The following is an 18,986-nucleotide window of genomic DNA, read 5'->3' as shown; positions in this document are numbered from 1 at the left end:
CAGCTCAGGCGGTGATTTAAAGGGCCTGGGGCTCCCCACAAATTTGGATATAACATGGTAAAGCAGCAGGGCTCAGATGGCACTTTAAAGGGCCCAGGGCTCCCTGCTGCTTTACTGCATTATATCCAAATTCGTGTTATATCGGGTCGCATTCTATTGGGGTAGAGGTGTAAATGTCCAGTATCACTTAGAAATGGGGGGTGGGGGGATTCATCATAATATAATGCTAACATAGCACTTTGTTCTTAATACAATGTAAAAGGGTTTGAGATGGCCACTCCTCTGCTAACACTTCCCTCTGTGATTTCTTGTCTGACTCTTTTTATTAAAAAAAAAAAACCCAGACAACTCCAACCTATGTGAAGAGAGGCCATATTCTGCCACCTTATGTGGATTTCAAACTCTCTGCAAAATCAGACTTATTTCTTGTTGTTAATAAATAGGAAAGAAAGTGATCACCTCAGACTTATGTGCTCATTGTGGTTGTGTAGAGGTTTCCAAAGCCCAGGTTAATAGAGGGCAGGGGGCACTTATATGGGACTTTTCAAGCAAGAAAATTGGCTACATTTATTTTTGTCAGTCTCGTTAACTAATAATTGGAAATATGAAGTTGTTTCATGTTACCAAAGATGGTTTTAAATTTTTAATTCCTTTCTTTACTACTAAGATTTACGCATAAGGTCTAAATCTCATTTGTTTTAGAATCTACTCAGCGTTTTAGGGTAGTCAGTATCACAGCTGATGTCTGCAGGATAAGAATTCAGATATGGGTGTTCTTGTGTGAAATAGTGACTGCAGCTGGCTGCCTGTCAGTATAACAACAACAAGGAGTCCAGTGGCACCTTAAAGACTAACAGATTTATTTGGGCATAAGCTTTCATGGGCAAAAAACTTCACTTCTTCAGATGTTACATGTGTAAAAGTGAGGGTTTTTTTACCCATGAAAGCTTATGCCCAAATAAATGTTAGTCCTTAAGGTGCCACCGGACTCCTTGTTGTTTTTGTGGATACAGACCAACACAGCTACCCGCTGATACTTGTCAGCATAATGGCTTCCTGCTTGGGAGGATGCAATAGACATTGCGTAGAAATGAGTCATCTATAGTCATTTATGGGATCTTTGGCAACTGCCCAGCACAATAAACATTTGAATGACCTTGTGCCCCAGCTGCGTCCTTGAGGCTGGTGTGAAAGATAGGGGTGAGAGCCTGCTCTGAATTGATTCACACTCACTGTCCCCCGTAGGTGTAGTTTGACTTCTATATTTGGGGGTGCAGCTCCAGTCACACCAATGGAGCCATGCATGGAGGGGCAAATTCCATGCCTGCAGTTTGAGGGGGCAACTCCCCCACTCCATTAGATGCAAATTTCTAGCCTTTTATAAAGTGGTTGTTATTGTCGTTAAGGGCTTGTCTACACTGGCACTTTGTAGCACTGCAACTTTCTTGCTCATGGGTGTGAAAAAACAGCCCCTTGAGCGCAGCAAGTTTCAGCGCTGTAAAGCACCAGTGTAGACAGAGCACCAACGCTGGGAGCCGCGTCCCTTGTGGAGGTGGGTTTTTAGAGCTTTCTCCCAGCGCTCTGCCGCGACAACACAAGCGCAGTGTAGACTAGCCCTAAGTATTGGAGGTGGTGCTGCAGCCTAGCCCCCGTCTCCCTCCTGTGTGATCACAAGTGTGTCATAAGTGTACTCCACACACAGCTGGGTCTGGGCTGAGTCTAATCCAAGTTTCTAGCTCTTTGGTGTAGTTTACACCCAGCGTCTAACCCCTTCCTCAGGATGTGGCACTCTGCAGTCCAGCTACCTCAGACCTCGCACTGTTTTCACATCCTCCCTCCCATCAACTTCTACCTAGCTGTGGGCACTCTGCATTCTTGTTTAACCCTTTTGGGGACAGTGTGACAGGAACGCAAGGAGCACAGGCTTAGCAAAGAAGTTTCTTAACAACAGTCAATGCTCTTATAAAGCACCAGAGAACTTGTAAAATAAAAGTCCTGAGATGCCTCCTCCCCTAAACAGACCTTCACCCATCTGGGAGTCTGAGGTTGGGACAGCATTAAGCTCAGCAGCGTCTCTCCTGCTGCTGTATGGTGATGGACAGCCCACCTTTTTCAGGCTACGTCTAACTGAGTTAGGTAGCTTGATGATAGTTAGTACATGTACAGAGTAGCTGGGGTAGCAGGGCTGAGTACATACCTGTGGGTTTCAGGAGTGTTTGTACTCAGCATGGCTAAGACATGCTGCTGCCACCCCCGATACTCCAGCTACGCTACTATTCGTACTTGTGCGTTAGCTATCGCAAGTATAGGTAAATGAGCTGGGAAATCCACACCCCTAGCTTGTCGGGGAGATGTAGCCTCTGATAACACCCCTTTTTTAAATACAGTTTCTTCCCCTTGACCTTTGGGCCTAGGCTGAGAAGGTTAGCCATGCGGTCAGCTCCTAGTACAAAACGGAGTCTGTCAGATCCATCCTGTTATGGCACAGATGGATAGAAAGACAGTGAGTCTTCCTCATGGGAGTCTGCAAAATCTACTTCCGTTTTAAATGTTGTGATAGAGGGAGAGACAAATGGGACACTTGGTTTAAAAAAATAAAAATAAAAATCAAAAGGTTCATTTAATTCTAAATTTAATACTTAATTCAAAAAGTTGGCAATGACAATCTTATGCAAAGACTTGCTTTTTTTGGAGAAGGCACAGTGGTAAATAGCAGCCTTTCCACAGAAGCCCTGTTGTAACTAGCAACAGACACTCATCTCTCTGATTATAGAATTCCTTAGCTCCATATCCGCCAATTGATTTTGTTTCTATATTTGCTGTCAGCTGCAGCTAAGAATTGAAACGTGTCAGTCCTGGAGCCAATAAACTCAGTACAGACCCTGAGGAACTTAACTCAGTGCCCGGAGGCTATGTGTTTGAGTGGTTACAGTGGAGGGTTACACAGTTTAGCATAGAGATAGTCTGACCACTTAAGTAATAAAAGTTGTATAAAAATGGCCAAGAAATTGCTTGTGTATGATACATTATCAAATCCGTTTGTTTAGGGGATAATGATATGTGTGGATTCATCCACTTGGTCTTCATCACATCGCTTTAAAATCAGTTTGCTTAAGTTCTCTCTTTTCTGAAAGCCCAAGAAGTATCCTCGCATTAGTGAAGATTCAAATTTGAATGTTTTTGTGTCTGTTGGTGAAATTGACTTTTGGATGAAGATGATGTCACTGCTGTTTTCCAGAATTTCTTTAGGAACAACTTCTTCCTGAAATGGAGGAAATATGCAGAGTAACTACCAGTGCAAAAACTTGACACTTGTTTGTAGTTTTCACATCTCTACCTCAAGAATAGTTTATCATATTCTAGCGGAGGGTTTCTCATAACAAATGTTTTGGTTGCCTCAGAGTGAGGCCACCAATTCTTGCTTGTGGTTGCTCTGACAGTTTTTCCAAGCTGGAGCACTGCTGCCATGGGGCTGGAGCTCACCGCCCAAAGCTGAAGCCCAGCGCTGGGGCCCAGGGGCTGGAGCTGGGGGTGGGGTTGGGGAGGCTTAAGCCCAGAGCCCCAGGGCTGAAGCCAAGGAGGGAGGGGTGCTGAAGTCCACCCTTGGAGCCCCAGCAAGCAGAAGCCCCAAGCCCTTCCGCCCCAGGGAAGGTGGGTCGGGATCTCGCCAGGTGCCTGCGGTGTTGAAGGTTCTTCCCCCACCGAGCACACACCACAGCCCTATGTGCCTGAAGATGTGCTGCCTGGAGTTCTCAAGAGACTGTGCCATGCATGGCACCAATTCCCTGCTGGTGGTACCAGCAAACATCAAGGCAGTGCATCCAAGAGCAACCGCTGGAAGCTACAGGAGGTGTGGGGGGGCAGGGGCTCCAGTCCCCCCCCCCCCCCCACACACACACATCCCCATCTCTGCCCATGAGGCTGTTATGGCCCCAGAAAAATCCCCTGGTGGCCACATTTGAGAAATGCTGTCTAGCATGTTTATTTTTTTTCTTAATTTGGGTTCCTGATGTAACTGTTGAGTTAAGGCAAACACTGGACACAGAAGGAGTTACTTACCCTAAATCGAACAGTCTTTTCCCCACCTTCATGTGTGCAGTACATACAGTAAGTCTTGTTTTCTACCAGGACGCTGAATGCCACAGACATCCCATTCTCAAGCCTGTTGTCTTTGTAATAGTGGATGGTGAAATGCACTCCGCATCCTAAACACAAAGTACTTACTATTAGGAGCCTGTGCAGAAAGAGTTTGTAAACAGCTATTTAAAAACAGACGTAAAGGGGTTCCCACAGTTTTATTATCCAGGCATCTGACTACTCTACCGCAAGCAGCCTCGGTCCATGACCCTCCTTACAGCTGAATGGAGCTGGGATTTGTTTTGTGTATTGTCCTGTGACTGCTGATGACAAAAATTCAATTGGACTTCTGTGGGCAGAACAGTTAAGGGCTAGAGAGTGTGATGTCAGTGTGCAAATCCCTTGGAGCACATGCATAAGGTGAGGGTTGCATTTCCTTCTCATGTTGGATGTAAATCGGATCGGAAAATCTGGCACTGAATGAATAACTGAAAAAAGTGAGGACACGTAAAGATGGTGCTGATCCACACCAAAAGAGACTGACAAATTGCTCTTGCTTGTTCAGTATAAAATGATGCTTCTCACTGAAACTTAGTACAAAATGGAGATTCAGAACCTTGCTTGTAATAGAGGTCCACCAAGTGGCTTGGTGGCTTTAGAAATCTTTGCAGCACCTTCCTAGCCCCTGGGCTTCGTTTCAGACTATGGAACCATATGCCTCTTTCATGGGTGTGGTTCAGGACAAGGTTTGCGGGGGTGGGGAGAATTCCCTGATCTTCTGTCTGCCCACAGCTAGAACTTCTGATCTTTGGCTTCTGTGATGTGAAGCTGTACTCAGATTGGGCAATCCCCAAAATGTGCAAAATCTTTTTTGGAGGGGATTGAAGTCTTTTATCTGAGCTTAGCTCTATTCTTAGCTGGCATTAAGGACAAACTACAGTTACTAGAAACTGTTGCTAAACTCAGGTCTGCTCGAGGTAATCCAAGAGCTACGTGGGGCAAAAGCGTACCGGAAATGAAGAGCTGGGACAATGGTTATAGGACATGTAGAAGCAAAAAATAACATACCAGATGTCATCTCTTGATCTGTCATAGACTCAAATACGCTCATGACAGCATTCTCTGGTCCGGGCCGTACCATGAGTACCTGATTAGATAAGTTTCGAAAGATCTGGTGCTGTATGGGGAAGACTGCCATCCAGTGGTCGCACTCCAGACCTTTTAATATATACATTAATCAGACAGTCACAACTAACTCCACTCTTCCCAGAAACAACTAGGGACTTTGGCATAGTCCAAAGAGTGCCAGAAAGCCCCGTTAGCCTGTCTCCTGACCTAGTTACACACAAAATGGTTGGTGTGCCCACCTTACAACTTTTAGCTGAGTGGTTGAAGCACTCAGCTGGGGTGTGGGAGGCCCAGGTTCAGTTCCCCCCTCCCTGACAGAGGGGAAGAAAGGATTTGAACAAGGGTATCCCACCTCTCAGGAGAGTGCGCTAACCACTGAAGAATGGGATATTCATTCTGATGTGGGGTTCCCTCCATCTCTCCTGTTGAAGCTGTTCCACTGTGGATAAATAATGAAAGAGTGATTGGAGCAGGTGGGCGCTAGCCTCATTCTCTTGCTCTCTCGCCAAATCACTCTTTCATTAAAGAACTTACAGCGTGGGCAGAGGCAGCACCGCCACCTCCTCCTCCTCCCTTGGATTTTGAATGGGGCCGATTCAGTAGGGGTGCTCAGAGGGCACCTGCCGGCTTGGGCCTCTCGGGTGAGGCATTCAGCCACCTATTGTCTCCCAGTTTGTGAATCATTCCGGGGCTTAGGTGGGAGGTAGGTGTCTGGACGCCTAGTGTGAGGCAGCAGTGTGGGCCCTAGAGGCAGAAACTTAGGCATCTAGGGAACCTCCTACTCTGAAAAACTTAGGCACCAAGTGAGTTTAGGTGCTTACTGGGTTTGGTGGATTGCAGCAGGGACTTAAATTGATTAGTGGATTCCAGCTTTACTCTTGTCCCCAAACTGCCCACCAACCAGTTTGTGCTCAGGGAGCAGCCTCCATATGATAGACTGAAGCGCCCTGCTCTCCATGTTCCATCATTGGAAGATGGCCCATTTGCTCTTCCAGTTTAGACTTCAGAAGAGACGGCTGAATACAGGTAAGGACAGTGGGTGGAGTACCCTATAGGTGGCCTTTCCCCAATCCTCACAGCCACCTGGGTCCCAGCTGAGCCACTCCAGCTGCAGAACATCTTTGACTTAGAGTCACTTAATGAACTCAGGAAGGAGGGAGTTTTTCCCATGCCCACCATTCATGTGTCAAGGTCACCACCAAACACTGATGAACACCATGTTGGGGGGCAGATTAGCCAACGGTGTTGGGAATGGCAAGCAGCTCAGCGCTAGCTGAGTACAGTCATAAATGTCAAGCAAATTTAAACTTTACCTTCTTCATCTGTGTTCCAAGCAAGCGACGAAAGGGGAGAAGAGAAACAACCGTTAAACTGTATACAAACAACAGATCATTTTCTAACCAGTTTCATTCCCCAGTGTCAGCTGGAAAGCCCACCTCCACCACAACCATCACCCCTTCCCATTATCCTTTCTCTGGAGATGTTGTATAAGCAGCAAGTGGCCCATCAACCGAGGTACTGAGTCTGCAGTGCTCCAGATTGATGCTTATGAGGATACTGAAGTGAAATCAGAACAACCATGATTTAAAAACAATACAGCATTTTAATAGCTGAAATTATAGAAGGCTCAAGCCAGGTCTACACGACAACCTATATCAAAATAACGACATCGCTCAGGGATGTGGATGAACTATGCCGATGGGAGAAGCCCTCCTGTCAGCGTAGTAGTGGCTTCACTAAAGCCCTACAGTGGTGCAGCTGCACTGTAGCACTGTATGTGAAGACAAGCCCTTTGAGTGGTCACTTGAATCTCCAGAAACAGGCTTGGCTCCATTAACTTCTTGAAGAGCATGCTGGGAAGGCTGGCTTAGAGACCCAGAATGCTGTCCAAGCAGAAAGCCTAGCTTCACTTGCCAAATTGTCATTCGCCAAGCTGTAGGGATCAGCATTGCCCTGAAGGGTTCACAGGTTATGGAGAAGCGAAGTGGGAGGCTACAGAAGTATATAAGTCAACCCGAGTAATGGATTAAATTGTCTGGCAAGTGCTGGTCAGCTGCACGGAAATCCCAAAATGCACACTCCATCCAGATATAAAAGACGCGAGTTACCTGCAAAATAGAGGTCAAAATCTTGCCCAAATTTCACTGCAACCACCCGGATCTCTTCACAGCTCATCTTCACTGTGAACAGAGCGAAGGGAAAGGGTTCAGAGATGGGAACAATACTTCTCAAAACTCCAGTTCTCTGCTCTCAGCTGGTGCACAGTAAAGCCCACAACAGGGCTGGAAGGGAGACTGAAGTGTTTCACTACACATCAGTGGGCGGGCTGACGTTACCACTTAGTACAGGGCAGAGGGCAGACTGATTTTTATTTTATTTCACTTTTTGTAGTGCCCGTCCTAGACTCTTGAATATCTATCTGTTTCTCCATTACTTTGTACCTTGTGTCATTTAAACCAGTTTATACTGGATGTAAAATACTAGAATTATGGTTTGATGCTGTTTTACACCTTTTACACTCTTGCAGTGGTGTAAATGATGTCACAAGATGTAGGGCAACAAAGAATAAGGCCCAGAGTGCTTTATGCTAATTAAACAATAGTTCATACAAATTTGTAAATGTCACTCACTGAATGAATTGCTCATAAGAAACCTAAAATGGTGATAGCTTAGCAAAATGTCATGTCACCATTTAATCTTCCCAACTGTGCCTGCAAAAAGTTATGTTATCTTGTGTGCATTTGGTTTACTGTTTCCAATTCGGAATCCTATGGGATGTTAGTGTGACCTATAAGGTTTTAGGGAGTGTTCCCAGCAGGGAAGGAGGATGTAATTTATTTTGCAGTTGCAGAGATTTGCTCATGGGCAGGTTTTTAACCATATTTTTAGTCCAGGTTGAATTCTGGCTCTGTGACCTTGATGCGACCTCTTTAAAGAGAGCCAGCAGACATCTAGAAGAGGAGGCCAAAATGTTTCACCCAGAGGATAACAAACTTTGTTTACCAAAAGACTTACATCTTCAAACCTGGAGATTATCTCCACAACCCTGCTTGTAGTTCCGCCCTCCTGCCTTCATGGCTAACTTGAAACTACTGAGGTGCGCTTAGATTGTTCATGTTCTTACAGGTTCATGCTGTGCAACAGCCTCTTCAAGTGACACTGTATGGCGGTCAGACGAGTAGACTTTGTCCCCTCCTACCTAAAGGCAAGGTGAGTCAGAGCTGCTGCTGATGCATGTGCCCAGACCAGTAATGGCCATAAAATTGTCAGGCCTGCAGTTTACGTACCGCTACCCACGCTCTTGTTTTATTTGACTTCAGATTTTATAGGTTGATTTGAGGAGACTCCATGCAGGTCACAAACATCCGTCTTCAGTGTTAGCACCATGTCAGGAAAGGTGTATGGGATGTGGTCACCTGTCTTGCCTAGGAGTTGACTCATGGGTTTCAGGATTCCAAATCAGCAATTCCATTGCTGTTAGTACTATTAGTTGTCAATGGTGGCAACCCGAATACTCTGGTGACCAGAAGAGAGAGACCAATCCACATAGGCGCCTATGCATGGGCACATTTCTTGGTTGCACAGTGCAATAGACCAGGTCTGGCAAGAGGCTAGGATATTATAGAAAAGCTTAAGTGCCAAAAAAAAACTACTGTACAGTTTAAGAAATGATCTGCTAATTTATAGCAAAAGTGGGCCTTAAAACTCTTGCCCAATAGAGTACTGCTACATTTAATCTTTTCCTGCTTGCTCTCCTGCTAATCCAGCAGTGACTAAACTATACCAGAAGAGTGAGTTTCAGACACGCCCAGTTTCAGATGTCCTTAATTAAATCTCCAGTGTTTGTTCTTCCTCTTGGCAACTGATATTGCTGCTCCTATTGCTTGAGACTCCTCACGTAAGTAAATATATTGAAAACTAGGTAGATCTGATCCCCAAATCACCATGAACTGTACCATGACAGACATCCTCAATGGGATCGCTTCACTAGATGGTTAACTGTCTAGCTAACTAGAAACAAGACACAATTTTCTGTAATGGATTGCAAATAAGTGTCTACAAACAAATCAATTACTAAATTATAGTTCCCAAAAGGCCACAGGCCTAAAGTTCATATTCCACTCTCCAGTGTCAGAGGTGTTGGTCACACTTTAATCACAGTGAGTAGTAGCATATAGGGAGGGTAAGAATTAGCTTCTTAGCTCTCTGGCTATATTGCTGTAGAAGTAAACCCACCATCTGTAATCGCCAAGATGAGGTACCTAACTATGTATTGTTATATGCTGAATTCTTCACAGGTATATGCAGTTTTTCACACTGTATGTAACCTTCTCTGAAATGTTTGTTCTCCTATAAAAATGTACTAAGCATTTCCCTTGTTCCTGTTGACACTAATGATGTGAGATGGCTCTAGTTTGTTTGTTGGGGAATGCTGTAGTAACACCCAACTCATGCATGCTTCCAAAAGTATATCTCATCATCTAACTCGCTTTCACTGAGGTTTCAGATGGAGTTAACTAATTCTCCACTCAACTTGGTATAAGTGTTAGAAAGATTTTCTATGAGAAGTGCTCAGCTAATTTGGTATGGCTGTAGGAAAGGAGTTGAAGTGGGCCTGGTTTCAAGAATACTCCCTGTAAGGGAACTTTCTTTCCAAGATGCCAGCTAGCTTTGTAAATTTTCACGGAGTGGAGCTTCCATGGGGATATAGGTTTGTATTCTGTATCCCCACTTTTCACCATCACTGATTGAAAAGAGGATATGTGCAAGAAGGAAATACCAACACTTCTCTTCCTCTGTGCCCCAGTTACAAGTGGTACAGTGAAGGATACTTATGTGGGGGTGTTAAATAATTTGCCGAAATATTGTTTCAGGGTGGTTTGAGAGACTGCAGATGGCTTGTTGTTCTCTTTCAATGAGGAGAAGTAGGGAGCTATGAGTTTTCCTGAATGTATTATTTCCTTCTGAAATAGGCTTGTTCATTGCTCTTACTTTTTTTCTGTATCTTCCATTTTACTCTTACTTGGCTCTTATATCTTGAGTGTTTGGAAATTGCCTTTTTTGATTACTCTTAATAATAATTTGTAAAGGGATTATAACCAAATGGTTTATATCCTAATATTGAACTATCCTTAACTTGCTGCTTTTACATCTAACACAGAAAAAAGAGGAAAACAAATTGGTACCCAGAGTAACTACAAACAAATTTGGGAGTTTGGTGGTAGAATAAATCTAAATGGCTTTCTGGAGAACACAAAGCCCTCATTATGGCTAGTCTTGAATAGCAGCACACTCTGACAGTGAGTGTACAACTCAGGTAAGAAGAGAGAAAGTCTAGCCCAAAGCACTGTGGATTTACTGGGATTTTGGATTCCCTGCCGCTTTGCCACAGGGAAACCTTCATCTGCATGCTTAGTAGCTTTGCTAACCATTGAAGATACTGCTGTTTTCGTGAAACACAATCATGCTCTTTGGTCTGTATTCTAATGAAACTCTGCCAGTTTTCTGAACTACATTTTTGGAATTAACTTTGCTTGGTTGCTCTATTTAAATTTACAGAAGTAAAACCCCTCTGAAAACTGACTCAGGCAACAGCTAGGTCTATTTTCTCGGCTTTGTGAAATGCTACAAGACATTTCATCACTGGACTGACGCAGGCCTCTCTGTAAACTGGTGAGAGCATGAGCAAAACTGTAGGTTAACAAAGCTGCCCTGCGGGTTTGACGCTTCAGAGGTGACAAACCTGGCACCTCCAACTTGAGATTCCGATGCCTTTCTGCTAAACCACAGGTTTCAGTGGTAGCCGTGTTAGTCTGTATCAGCAAAAAAACTGAGGAGTCCTTGTGGCACCTTAGAGACTAACTTAGTCTTTAAGGTGCCACAAGGACTCCTATTTTTTTTTGTTTTGTTTTGTTTTTTCACTAAACCACAGTAATGTTTTCTTGGTAAATCTAGTCATACCCGCGAACACCAGATCTGGAGACAGAAAGTGCTTTCGTGTGTGGCTAATTCATTATTTGTATGTGTTAGGTGGCCACTATTTGCAACTGTAAGTCTAATTGCTGGGGTCAATGCCTATAGGAATGGTCTAGGTAATACTTGGTTCTGCCTCAGTGCAGGGGACTGGATTATATGACCTATGCATGTCCCTTCCAGTCCTATATTTCTATGATTCAGTATTTTATGAGCATCCTTTATTATTCAAATATAAATAAATTAAAGCACACAGAATTTACTTTAAAAGTCAGCTAATTAGGGGCATCTTTTTAAGGTGAGAAATTCTACACAAACTAGATTTCTGCACATTGCTCTCCTGTTATTAAATGCAACTGTCTTCTATGGAACTAACCATCCTCAGACACTAGACTGCCACATTTCCTGCCAACTTCCTCCAAAACCACAGCATCATTACTGGCAGATGAAACAAAATGCTGCAATTGTACAGCGATTGGTCTTTTGTTAAAATACACATTCATGTTACTTCTCTTGTGAACAGCTCAGAGCACATGGAGTGCCTCTTTCAAACTTATTCCACTCAGCCAGGACTTTATCTGCCTCCCCACCCTATTCACCATATCAATGCAGATTGAAGTTACTAATAAACCTGGGCATACTTGGTACGTGCAGGTGCTTAGGTGAAGGCTCTGTGAGCAGGACAGCATTTGCCTCTTACTGTATAAGCCAGGGATGGCCAAACTGCTGCTCTTTTACAGTTAAAGTGCAGCTTGCGGAGCCCCCCCAGGCATCCCGCATTCTCCGCCTACCAGATGGGGGATGGAGCTTGGGGCTTGTGCCAGAGAGAGGATGGTTGCCTGTTGAGAGTGGGGGGGGGGGCACAATGTAAAGCTTCCCCCCCAACAGCTTGAGTTATGCCCCTCCCAGGTACACCCTCCCTCTTACCCTCAGCAGTTCTCCTTGCAGCTGCCAGCTGTTTGCTGCTGCTGCTTCTCCCCACAGCCTAGCTTGCCAGTTCCAGCAGCTGCTGGGCAAGGAGGGGGGCCTGGTCCATCTTGTGACTGAGCGGGGCCTAAAAATCTTGGCAAAAATCTGGGGGGAGGGCATATGGCCCTATGTCTCTCCGCCCCCCCCCCCCAGTCACCTCAGGCTTCTGCCCAGCAGGGAAGGGGGTGTCAAGGTTTCAGCCCTGCAGGGCACTCCAGCCGGGGCTCGGGGCTTCAGCAGGAGCAGGGCTGAAGCCCCAAGTCCAGACAGACACCACCTGTGGGACCACAGCCCCAAGATCCCCCTCCCTGCAGGGCTGAAGCCCTCAGCCCCACCGCCCCAGCAGTCCGGTTCTTAAACTTCTGAAGATTGTCATATGTGGCTTGGAGGGTCAGTAAGTTTGGCCACCCCTGGTATAAGCAAACATTTATTTTGCAAGGTTTTTTTACACTCAAAACAACACAAAACAAAAAACAACCCTTCTACAAAAGGTGACTGAACCAATGTAAACCTCAAAACAAACCCCCAGCCTCAGCTTTAGAGGAATGGGTTGTTGTGCTCAGCTTATTGCTACAGGAGTCCCTTTAGGCAGGTACTTGGGAGGCTCTGAGGTGAAAGCAGAATCATCTCCATCCCACTTTTGCTTATGATCTGTATAGTTTGTCAATGTGTGTGACGCCAAGATTTACAGAGAGGAATTGATTCTCGATTCCAAACGTTGCCCTAATCTGTGGGGCTTTTGTGAGCTCTACACTTCCGTTGAGCTTCATCTTGAGATGTTCTTACATGTCTAGAGCGCCTTTCATTCCAAAGTGAACTGATAGACAAGCTCCACCCGCCCCTAGGGTGACCAGATGAGAGGGAGAAAATATCGGGACACATGGGGCGGGGAGGGGAGGGAGTCCACTGGTGGAGGGGGGAAAAAAAAAAAAAGCAAGTGCTGCCAAAAATTGGTTGGGACACGGGACGGACACCTAAAGATGGGGATGGTACTGATTTTATCAGGACCTCTGGTCACCCTACCTGCCCCAGCGAGCCCATGCAAGCCCCAGTGAAGTAGGTCAGTAACTCAGGACAAGAAGTGCACAACACGCCACTGGTTTCAAGGTTCCCCTGTGCGGACTGTGGGAGTCAGAATCAAAGCAGTAGGGGATCTGGTCAGGGCCAGCGTTTTCTCCCTGGAAGTCTCTATCTGGGCACTTCTACTCTGATATCTCTGTGCCCAAAAGAGCGCTCTTCCCCCATCCTGCTCTTTAATAAAACATATTAGCCACACACACACACACACCCCGAACTGGATCAGTGGGTTTTCAATCGTTTTTCATGGGCAGACCCCTAAACAATTTCGAATAGAGGTGCAGACCCCTTTGGAAATCTATGGTCTGGATATCTAGTTGAATTCAGTTTTCAGTCTCTTTTTCCCAGACAGGCTGAGAACGGCTGGACTGGACAGGTTCCAGGGATGTGTTTTTAAAGCGAAGGTCGATGGTGGGGGAAGAAGGGCGAGGCTGCTCCAGGCACTGCTGGCTTGCCGAAGATGCAGCCCCCCCACCCTCACCCCGCCCCCCAGCCAGCTGAGCAGCGGCATGAGGGCAGAGCCAGCCCGGGCTGAGTTTCGGGAGCAGCCTGGCGTGCGCCCCACGGAGAAGCGGCGAGGTTGGGTTGGAGGGTGGGCTCCTCCCCAGTGCCGCAGCCTAGAGGCACCCGCACAGGGAGCATCCCTCCCTGGAAGAGCCGGAGAGGGCCCGGGCGGGCACTGGCTCCCGATCCCCCTTGGCGGGGCTCCCCCCCTGGCGCCAGCGCCCCAGCTTTGCTCCCCGCACCCCCGAGGCCGGGCAGCGGTCCGCTCCCTACCTGCCTCCTGCAGCCGAGTCCCGAGCGCAGTGTGCAGCGAGAGGCGGGGAGGGAAGCGCAGCCCGGCTGGAGGCGGGGAGAGCGGAGCGCACGCGGACCGCTCGCGGGGGCGGGGGAGGCCGCCCGGCTCCCCGCCCCGCCGAGCCCCGGGAGATCAGCCCCCCGCCCTGCAGAGCCCCTGACTTGCTCTTGGGTTATTTAGCTGCAGCGATGCTCGAAGCCAGTCCCGCCCTTAGCTCTCCTGCCCTGTTTCTACTGCCAGGGAGCTGCATTTCTCTGTTCCCGAAGGATCCCAAAGCGCTTTGCAAACCAGACCCGGGAACCACTTCACCCGGGATTGAAATGCGGCCTCCTCTGTGCTGGAAGGAACACAGCAGCTGACAGCTCAGAGCTACGTAGTGAGTGGAGTAATCCCCATCAAATTGGAACTTCAGAGGGAGTGAGTGAAATCACCCAAATCAGAAGTGAGCCAGGACACCAGAAGTAACGTCTTAACAGTTGTTTTCTCCTGTACCATGGGCACTTTAATGACCATACATCTTCCAGACTTTCGTTTTATATATTGTCCAATAGAAGGCACTTCCAACAAGCAGCTTGCCCCAGCATCATGCTGAGGCATTGGTTACATGTTGAGGCATGCTCCTTAAACATCGATGATAGGGCTTTATATCTGGTGACCTGAGCTGTTGCATTTTACTCTAGATTCTTGTAATATTGCTATGAGAAAAATCAAGCCAACTAGATAATCTGAAGTGTAAATCAATAGATCTGTGTACACACAGGCCCATAACACTTCCCCTTCTGTCACCACAATCAAGAAACAAAATGTATCAGTTTGTGTAAAGACTGTGCAGGAGTTTTCAGAGTGGGACTCGCTGGCACATGCAATGCTAGGACCTTAATGTCATCCCAGCAGAAGGCACATCCTGTTTTCTTACTCAACTTGTTACAATCAGCTGTCTTGCACTGTAACTGATGTCACAGAATGAAGTTGCAGTTTTGAAACAGATGTCAGAAATAGCGTCAGTGCATACTCTCCTCCCCCCAACTTGTGTAAAACATCCCATAAGTGTCTCTCCCTTGCACTGGGAAGGGGCCACTTTAGGTGTGAATATTCAGTCTTTGGGTTGTAATGAAATTGCCAAGAAATATACTAATTGTGAGAATGTTTCTTTAGTCGAGTAGGATGGAGGAATGAGATCACCAACTCATTTTCTATGTCACCAAACACCCCCCAGATGACATCACGTTTCTGTTTTATACTGACCCAGGCTGGAGATAAACTAATGACAAAGAAATAAAAACCTCTGTGTCCCATTACCAGTCCTCTAAAACCTTCCAGTCCCATAATGTGATGCTAATTTGACAGTCCTTCGGGGACTGTCTTTTATGTTTGTACACCATGTAGCATAATGGGGCCCTGATCTTGGCACTACTGTAATACAAATAATAATAATGAATAATAATAGTCCTTTTTATAATCCCAATAGCAAAACACCAAGAGAGTCACTGTCCCGTCCACCCGCTAACTTTGACAAACTCAAGGTTTATGACTAGGCTAATAAATATCCTTATACTGCAGTTAGGAGGCAATTATTGCTTGATTGAAGAGCTTTTGTTACAAACCCTGTGTTGCTGGGGATGTGTTTTCACTTGCCTATTTTCAGGGGCCTCGGGGATTGGTGCATTTTGGTCCCTCCTGTGGCACATAATAGTGTAGTCTGCTAAGGGTTCTAATACTCTGGTTTAATTCTGGTTGTTGGGTGTAATGTATGGGTGGATGGCTATTGTTGGTGGCCTGTGATGTACAGAAGGTCAGACTAGAGGATCTGGTGACCCCTTCTGGCCTTAAACTCTATGACTAGGAAAAGGCTGGGGAGATCAGCCAAATATTCTAGAGGCCAAAATATGTAAACATGAAGCATTACAGTAAAGAAGAGTTTTAGGGAGGGATTTGAAGGAGGATAGTGAGTTAGCTTTGTGGAAGTTTATGGGGAATTTCTCCAAAACTTGGGGGGCATCATGGGAGAAAGCACAAAGATGCTTGTTTGAAAATTTAAAAAATATACAATGGAGGCTGACATCCTGGGCCAATCAGAGGCAAGAATTGACTTTTTGATGCTGAATGAAAGTTGAGAGGTAGGGTGGGGATAGGTCATTTAAAGGGCTTGCAAGTGAAGACAAGTAGTTTATGTTTGATATGATAGAGAAAGGGATGCAAATAGTTTGGACAGAAGGAGACAACTCTGGAGTAGAGAGGATGATTCACATAGAGATGGTAGTTTAATTTGCGTTTGTGGATGAGATTACCCAGAGATAAGGTGGAGAGGGAGAAGCGAAGGGGACCAAGGACAGAGGCCTCTGGAATCCCTACAACAAGCTGGAGGAGGAATGAGGAGGCTCCTCCAAAGGACACCTTGAGCGATTAGAGATGTAGGAGGGGAACCAGGAGAGGATGGAATCATGGAAACCAAAGGAGGACCGACAAGATTGCAAGAAGAGCATGGTTCACTGTGTTGAAAGTAACTGATAGGTCCAGAGGAAGAGGATGAAGTACTGGTTTGGAGATTTACTAAGAAGAGGTTATTGGAGACTTTGGTGAGAGTGATTTCAGTTGAATGTAAGGAGTGGAAGCAGATTGGAGAGGGCCTCCGATGGAAGTGGTGGAGATTAATTCCAGACAGCAATTGTAAACTATGTGTTCAATTAACTGAAAAATTAAGTTAGATGGGGAGGTAGTTGGAGAGATAAGTGGGGTCAAGTGTGTGTTGTGGGTTTTTTTTGTTTTGTTTTTAAATGAGAGAGATTAAAGCAGGTCTTTCAATCAACTGATGTTTGCCTCCCTTCAGCCAGTGTTGCGGTAGCTAGCTTTCTCTCCAAAATCTCTTTTTTAAGAACCCCCAAAGGGAGTGATGGCTGGAATAGCCCATCATCTCATTATGTTGTGCACCAATTACACCCAGTTTCTGACACATCAGTGTTGGTCCATTGATACCTAGTTCCATACTCTTCTTGGTTACCAAGCATGATCTTAACACAGTCTTTGAGTTATATCTGTAAGCCTTTTGTTTTGACTAATTCAGTCTTTCAATCTCACTTTTGTACCTTTTCCCATAAACATGTATTATTACAGGTTATTGTGACACTTTATAACATTTCACTATCTTCTCACAGTTGACCTCATAATTAGGGTAAATTTGTAGCAACTATTACAACATCTGTTGGACCATCTCAGACATTAGTATTCATAACATAAAACTAACTCTCCAATAAGAGCAGATAACTAATTCCTGATAATTTCACTACAGTTCACAGTTGCAGTATGTTGAATATGAGCCATAATTTTAGGGAAGTATTTTGTTCTTTTTCTGTCTTATAAGCAGTTTCATTTCTTGTCTGGATTTTTTACTTTTTCCTCCAAGAAACAAAGGGAAATTAAAACTGATTCATACTGTATCTTTGGTTGTTCTAATGTTTCTTCTTTTCTACACCTTATCAATTTAGGGTTTAGGAAAATAATAACTTTTAAATGCTGTTTAGTGTTTGTGTTTTTAATTAATAACATACATCTATTTTCATTAAAAAACAACATACAATAAAACAAGGTGTAGTTAAAGACTGTTTGGCTTGAAAGCTGTCTAATTTTTTAATGAGATGCTGTAATCTATTATAAATCTTTAATCCATGGCCATATTTATCTGATTAGATTGATTCAGGTTTCCAGTTTAACTTTGCATTGTCTGTCCAAGGTGTTCTAGCAATAGGAAATTTATGATTTTCAGAGTTCTTGCACATTACAGAAGACAAATTTAATCCAGATTCTGTTTCCACAACACACCTTCACCACCAGTGAAGGTACTTGTTATAAATGCATAAAATAGATGTCACTTTTTCTTATTTATAGTTATTCCATTTTTTATTTACTATCTAATTTTAGAAATTACATCATATAACTATGGTGAAATAAGACTCCTATGTATCACTTAAAATTCTTTCTCTTGAAATCATTACATATTCTTACTAGTACTATTTCCCATTCATCAATCTCCAAGTTATTGGCTACATTCTTGTTTCCACATGAGGAAGATTGCTTCTGCGCTACAGAGTGGCATGGTGTAAGAGCCTGAATAGAGCAGAGAATGCTCAGAATGTTTTAATCAGAATTAAAGTGTCTGAAACAGATCTCCAGTCTCTTTTGTTTTCATGTATGGTAACATGTGTGTAGATGGAGAGGTGGCTTAAAGTGACACTCAGCCTTCCATACTGGGATCCCACATTAAATGTTGGTACCTGTAGGATAAATATGAAATTCAAAAATTAGAGTTAGCATAAGTTTGGTTAAGGAAATATATGTATTGTAAAGAAAGCCCTGATGAGCAAGTAGATATTGAAAAGAATAAGTTATAAGGCCAGAAGGAATGAAAAAGGGAGGTCTGGTTCAAAGGATAACTAATAAGATATGGGGAAATTTCTAAAAAACCAATAGGGGTGACTGCAAGTAATTTTAAATAAGACAAATGGGATCTGTCTTAAAAGGAGCCTGCCTTCCTGCTCCACATACACACATTCTGTGTGATCTTAACAGTGAACCCAGGTGCAATGGAAAAACTGTTGATCAGCAAGAAGAAATAAGGATGAAAGGCCATATCAAGAAGGATAAGGTGATTGCAACTTTCTGGCTATAAGTATGGACACAAGGAAGAATTCTTCATCTCTGTACTGTTTGGATTCTAACAGGGCAGAATAACTGAATGAGAAGACAGATCCCCAGAGTTATGCTGGTAGCCTGAAAGACTTGGTGGAAACTGGCAGATTACAAAATCTCTGCTACTATTTGGAATTATGGACTGTGACTCAACTGTACAATTTTACCTGCTCTAACCTCTCAATAAGTTTCATTCCTTTTTCTCAGCCTAATAAACCTTTAGTTAGTTTACTATAGAACTGGCTACCAGTGCTGTCTTTGGTGTGAGATCTAGGATGAA

The 18,986-nt window shown here is 44.7% G+C and overlaps 2 protein-coding genes across 2 annotated transcripts in view; one reads left to right on the top strand and one right to left on the bottom strand.

Annotated features, from left to right (window-relative positions):
- Positions 1-2,631: 2,631 nt before the first annotated feature.
- On the bottom strand, positions 2,632-14,103 carry IL18 (interleukin 18). The gene is made up of 6 exons (XM_044996960.1): positions 14,002-14,103; positions 7,314-7,385; positions 6,519-6,527; positions 5,146-5,295; positions 4,060-4,205; positions 2,632-3,262 (listed from the first exon to the last, which is right to left on the bottom strand). The coding sequence occupies exons 2-6, from the start codon at positions 7,378-7,380 to the stop codon at positions 3,044-3,046; spliced, it is 591 nt and encodes a 196-aa protein (XP_044852895.1). The 5' UTR covers positions 7,381-7,385; positions 14,002-14,103; the 3' UTR covers positions 2,632-3,043.
- Positions 8,399-18,986, top strand: part of LOC123354764 (beta,beta-carotene 9',10'-oxygenase-like) — a 64,189-nt gene continuing 53,601 nt past the window's right edge. The window contains exon 1 of the mRNA XM_044996954.1: positions 8,399-8,415. The gene's annotated coding sequence lies outside the window, so the exon portion shown is untranslated. The remainder of the gene's footprint in view (positions 8,416-18,986) is intronic.

The sequence above is a fragment of the Mauremys mutica genome, chromosome 22, assembly GCF_020497125.1.
Source record: "Mauremys mutica isolate MM-2020 ecotype Southern chromosome 22, ASM2049712v1, whole genome shotgun sequence".
NCBI classification, from domain to species: domain Eukaryota; kingdom Metazoa; phylum Chordata; order Testudines; family Geoemydidae; genus Mauremys; species Mauremys mutica.
Note: the sequence above shows the minus strand (reverse complement) of the source record. Positions and strands in the feature narration are given on the sequence as shown.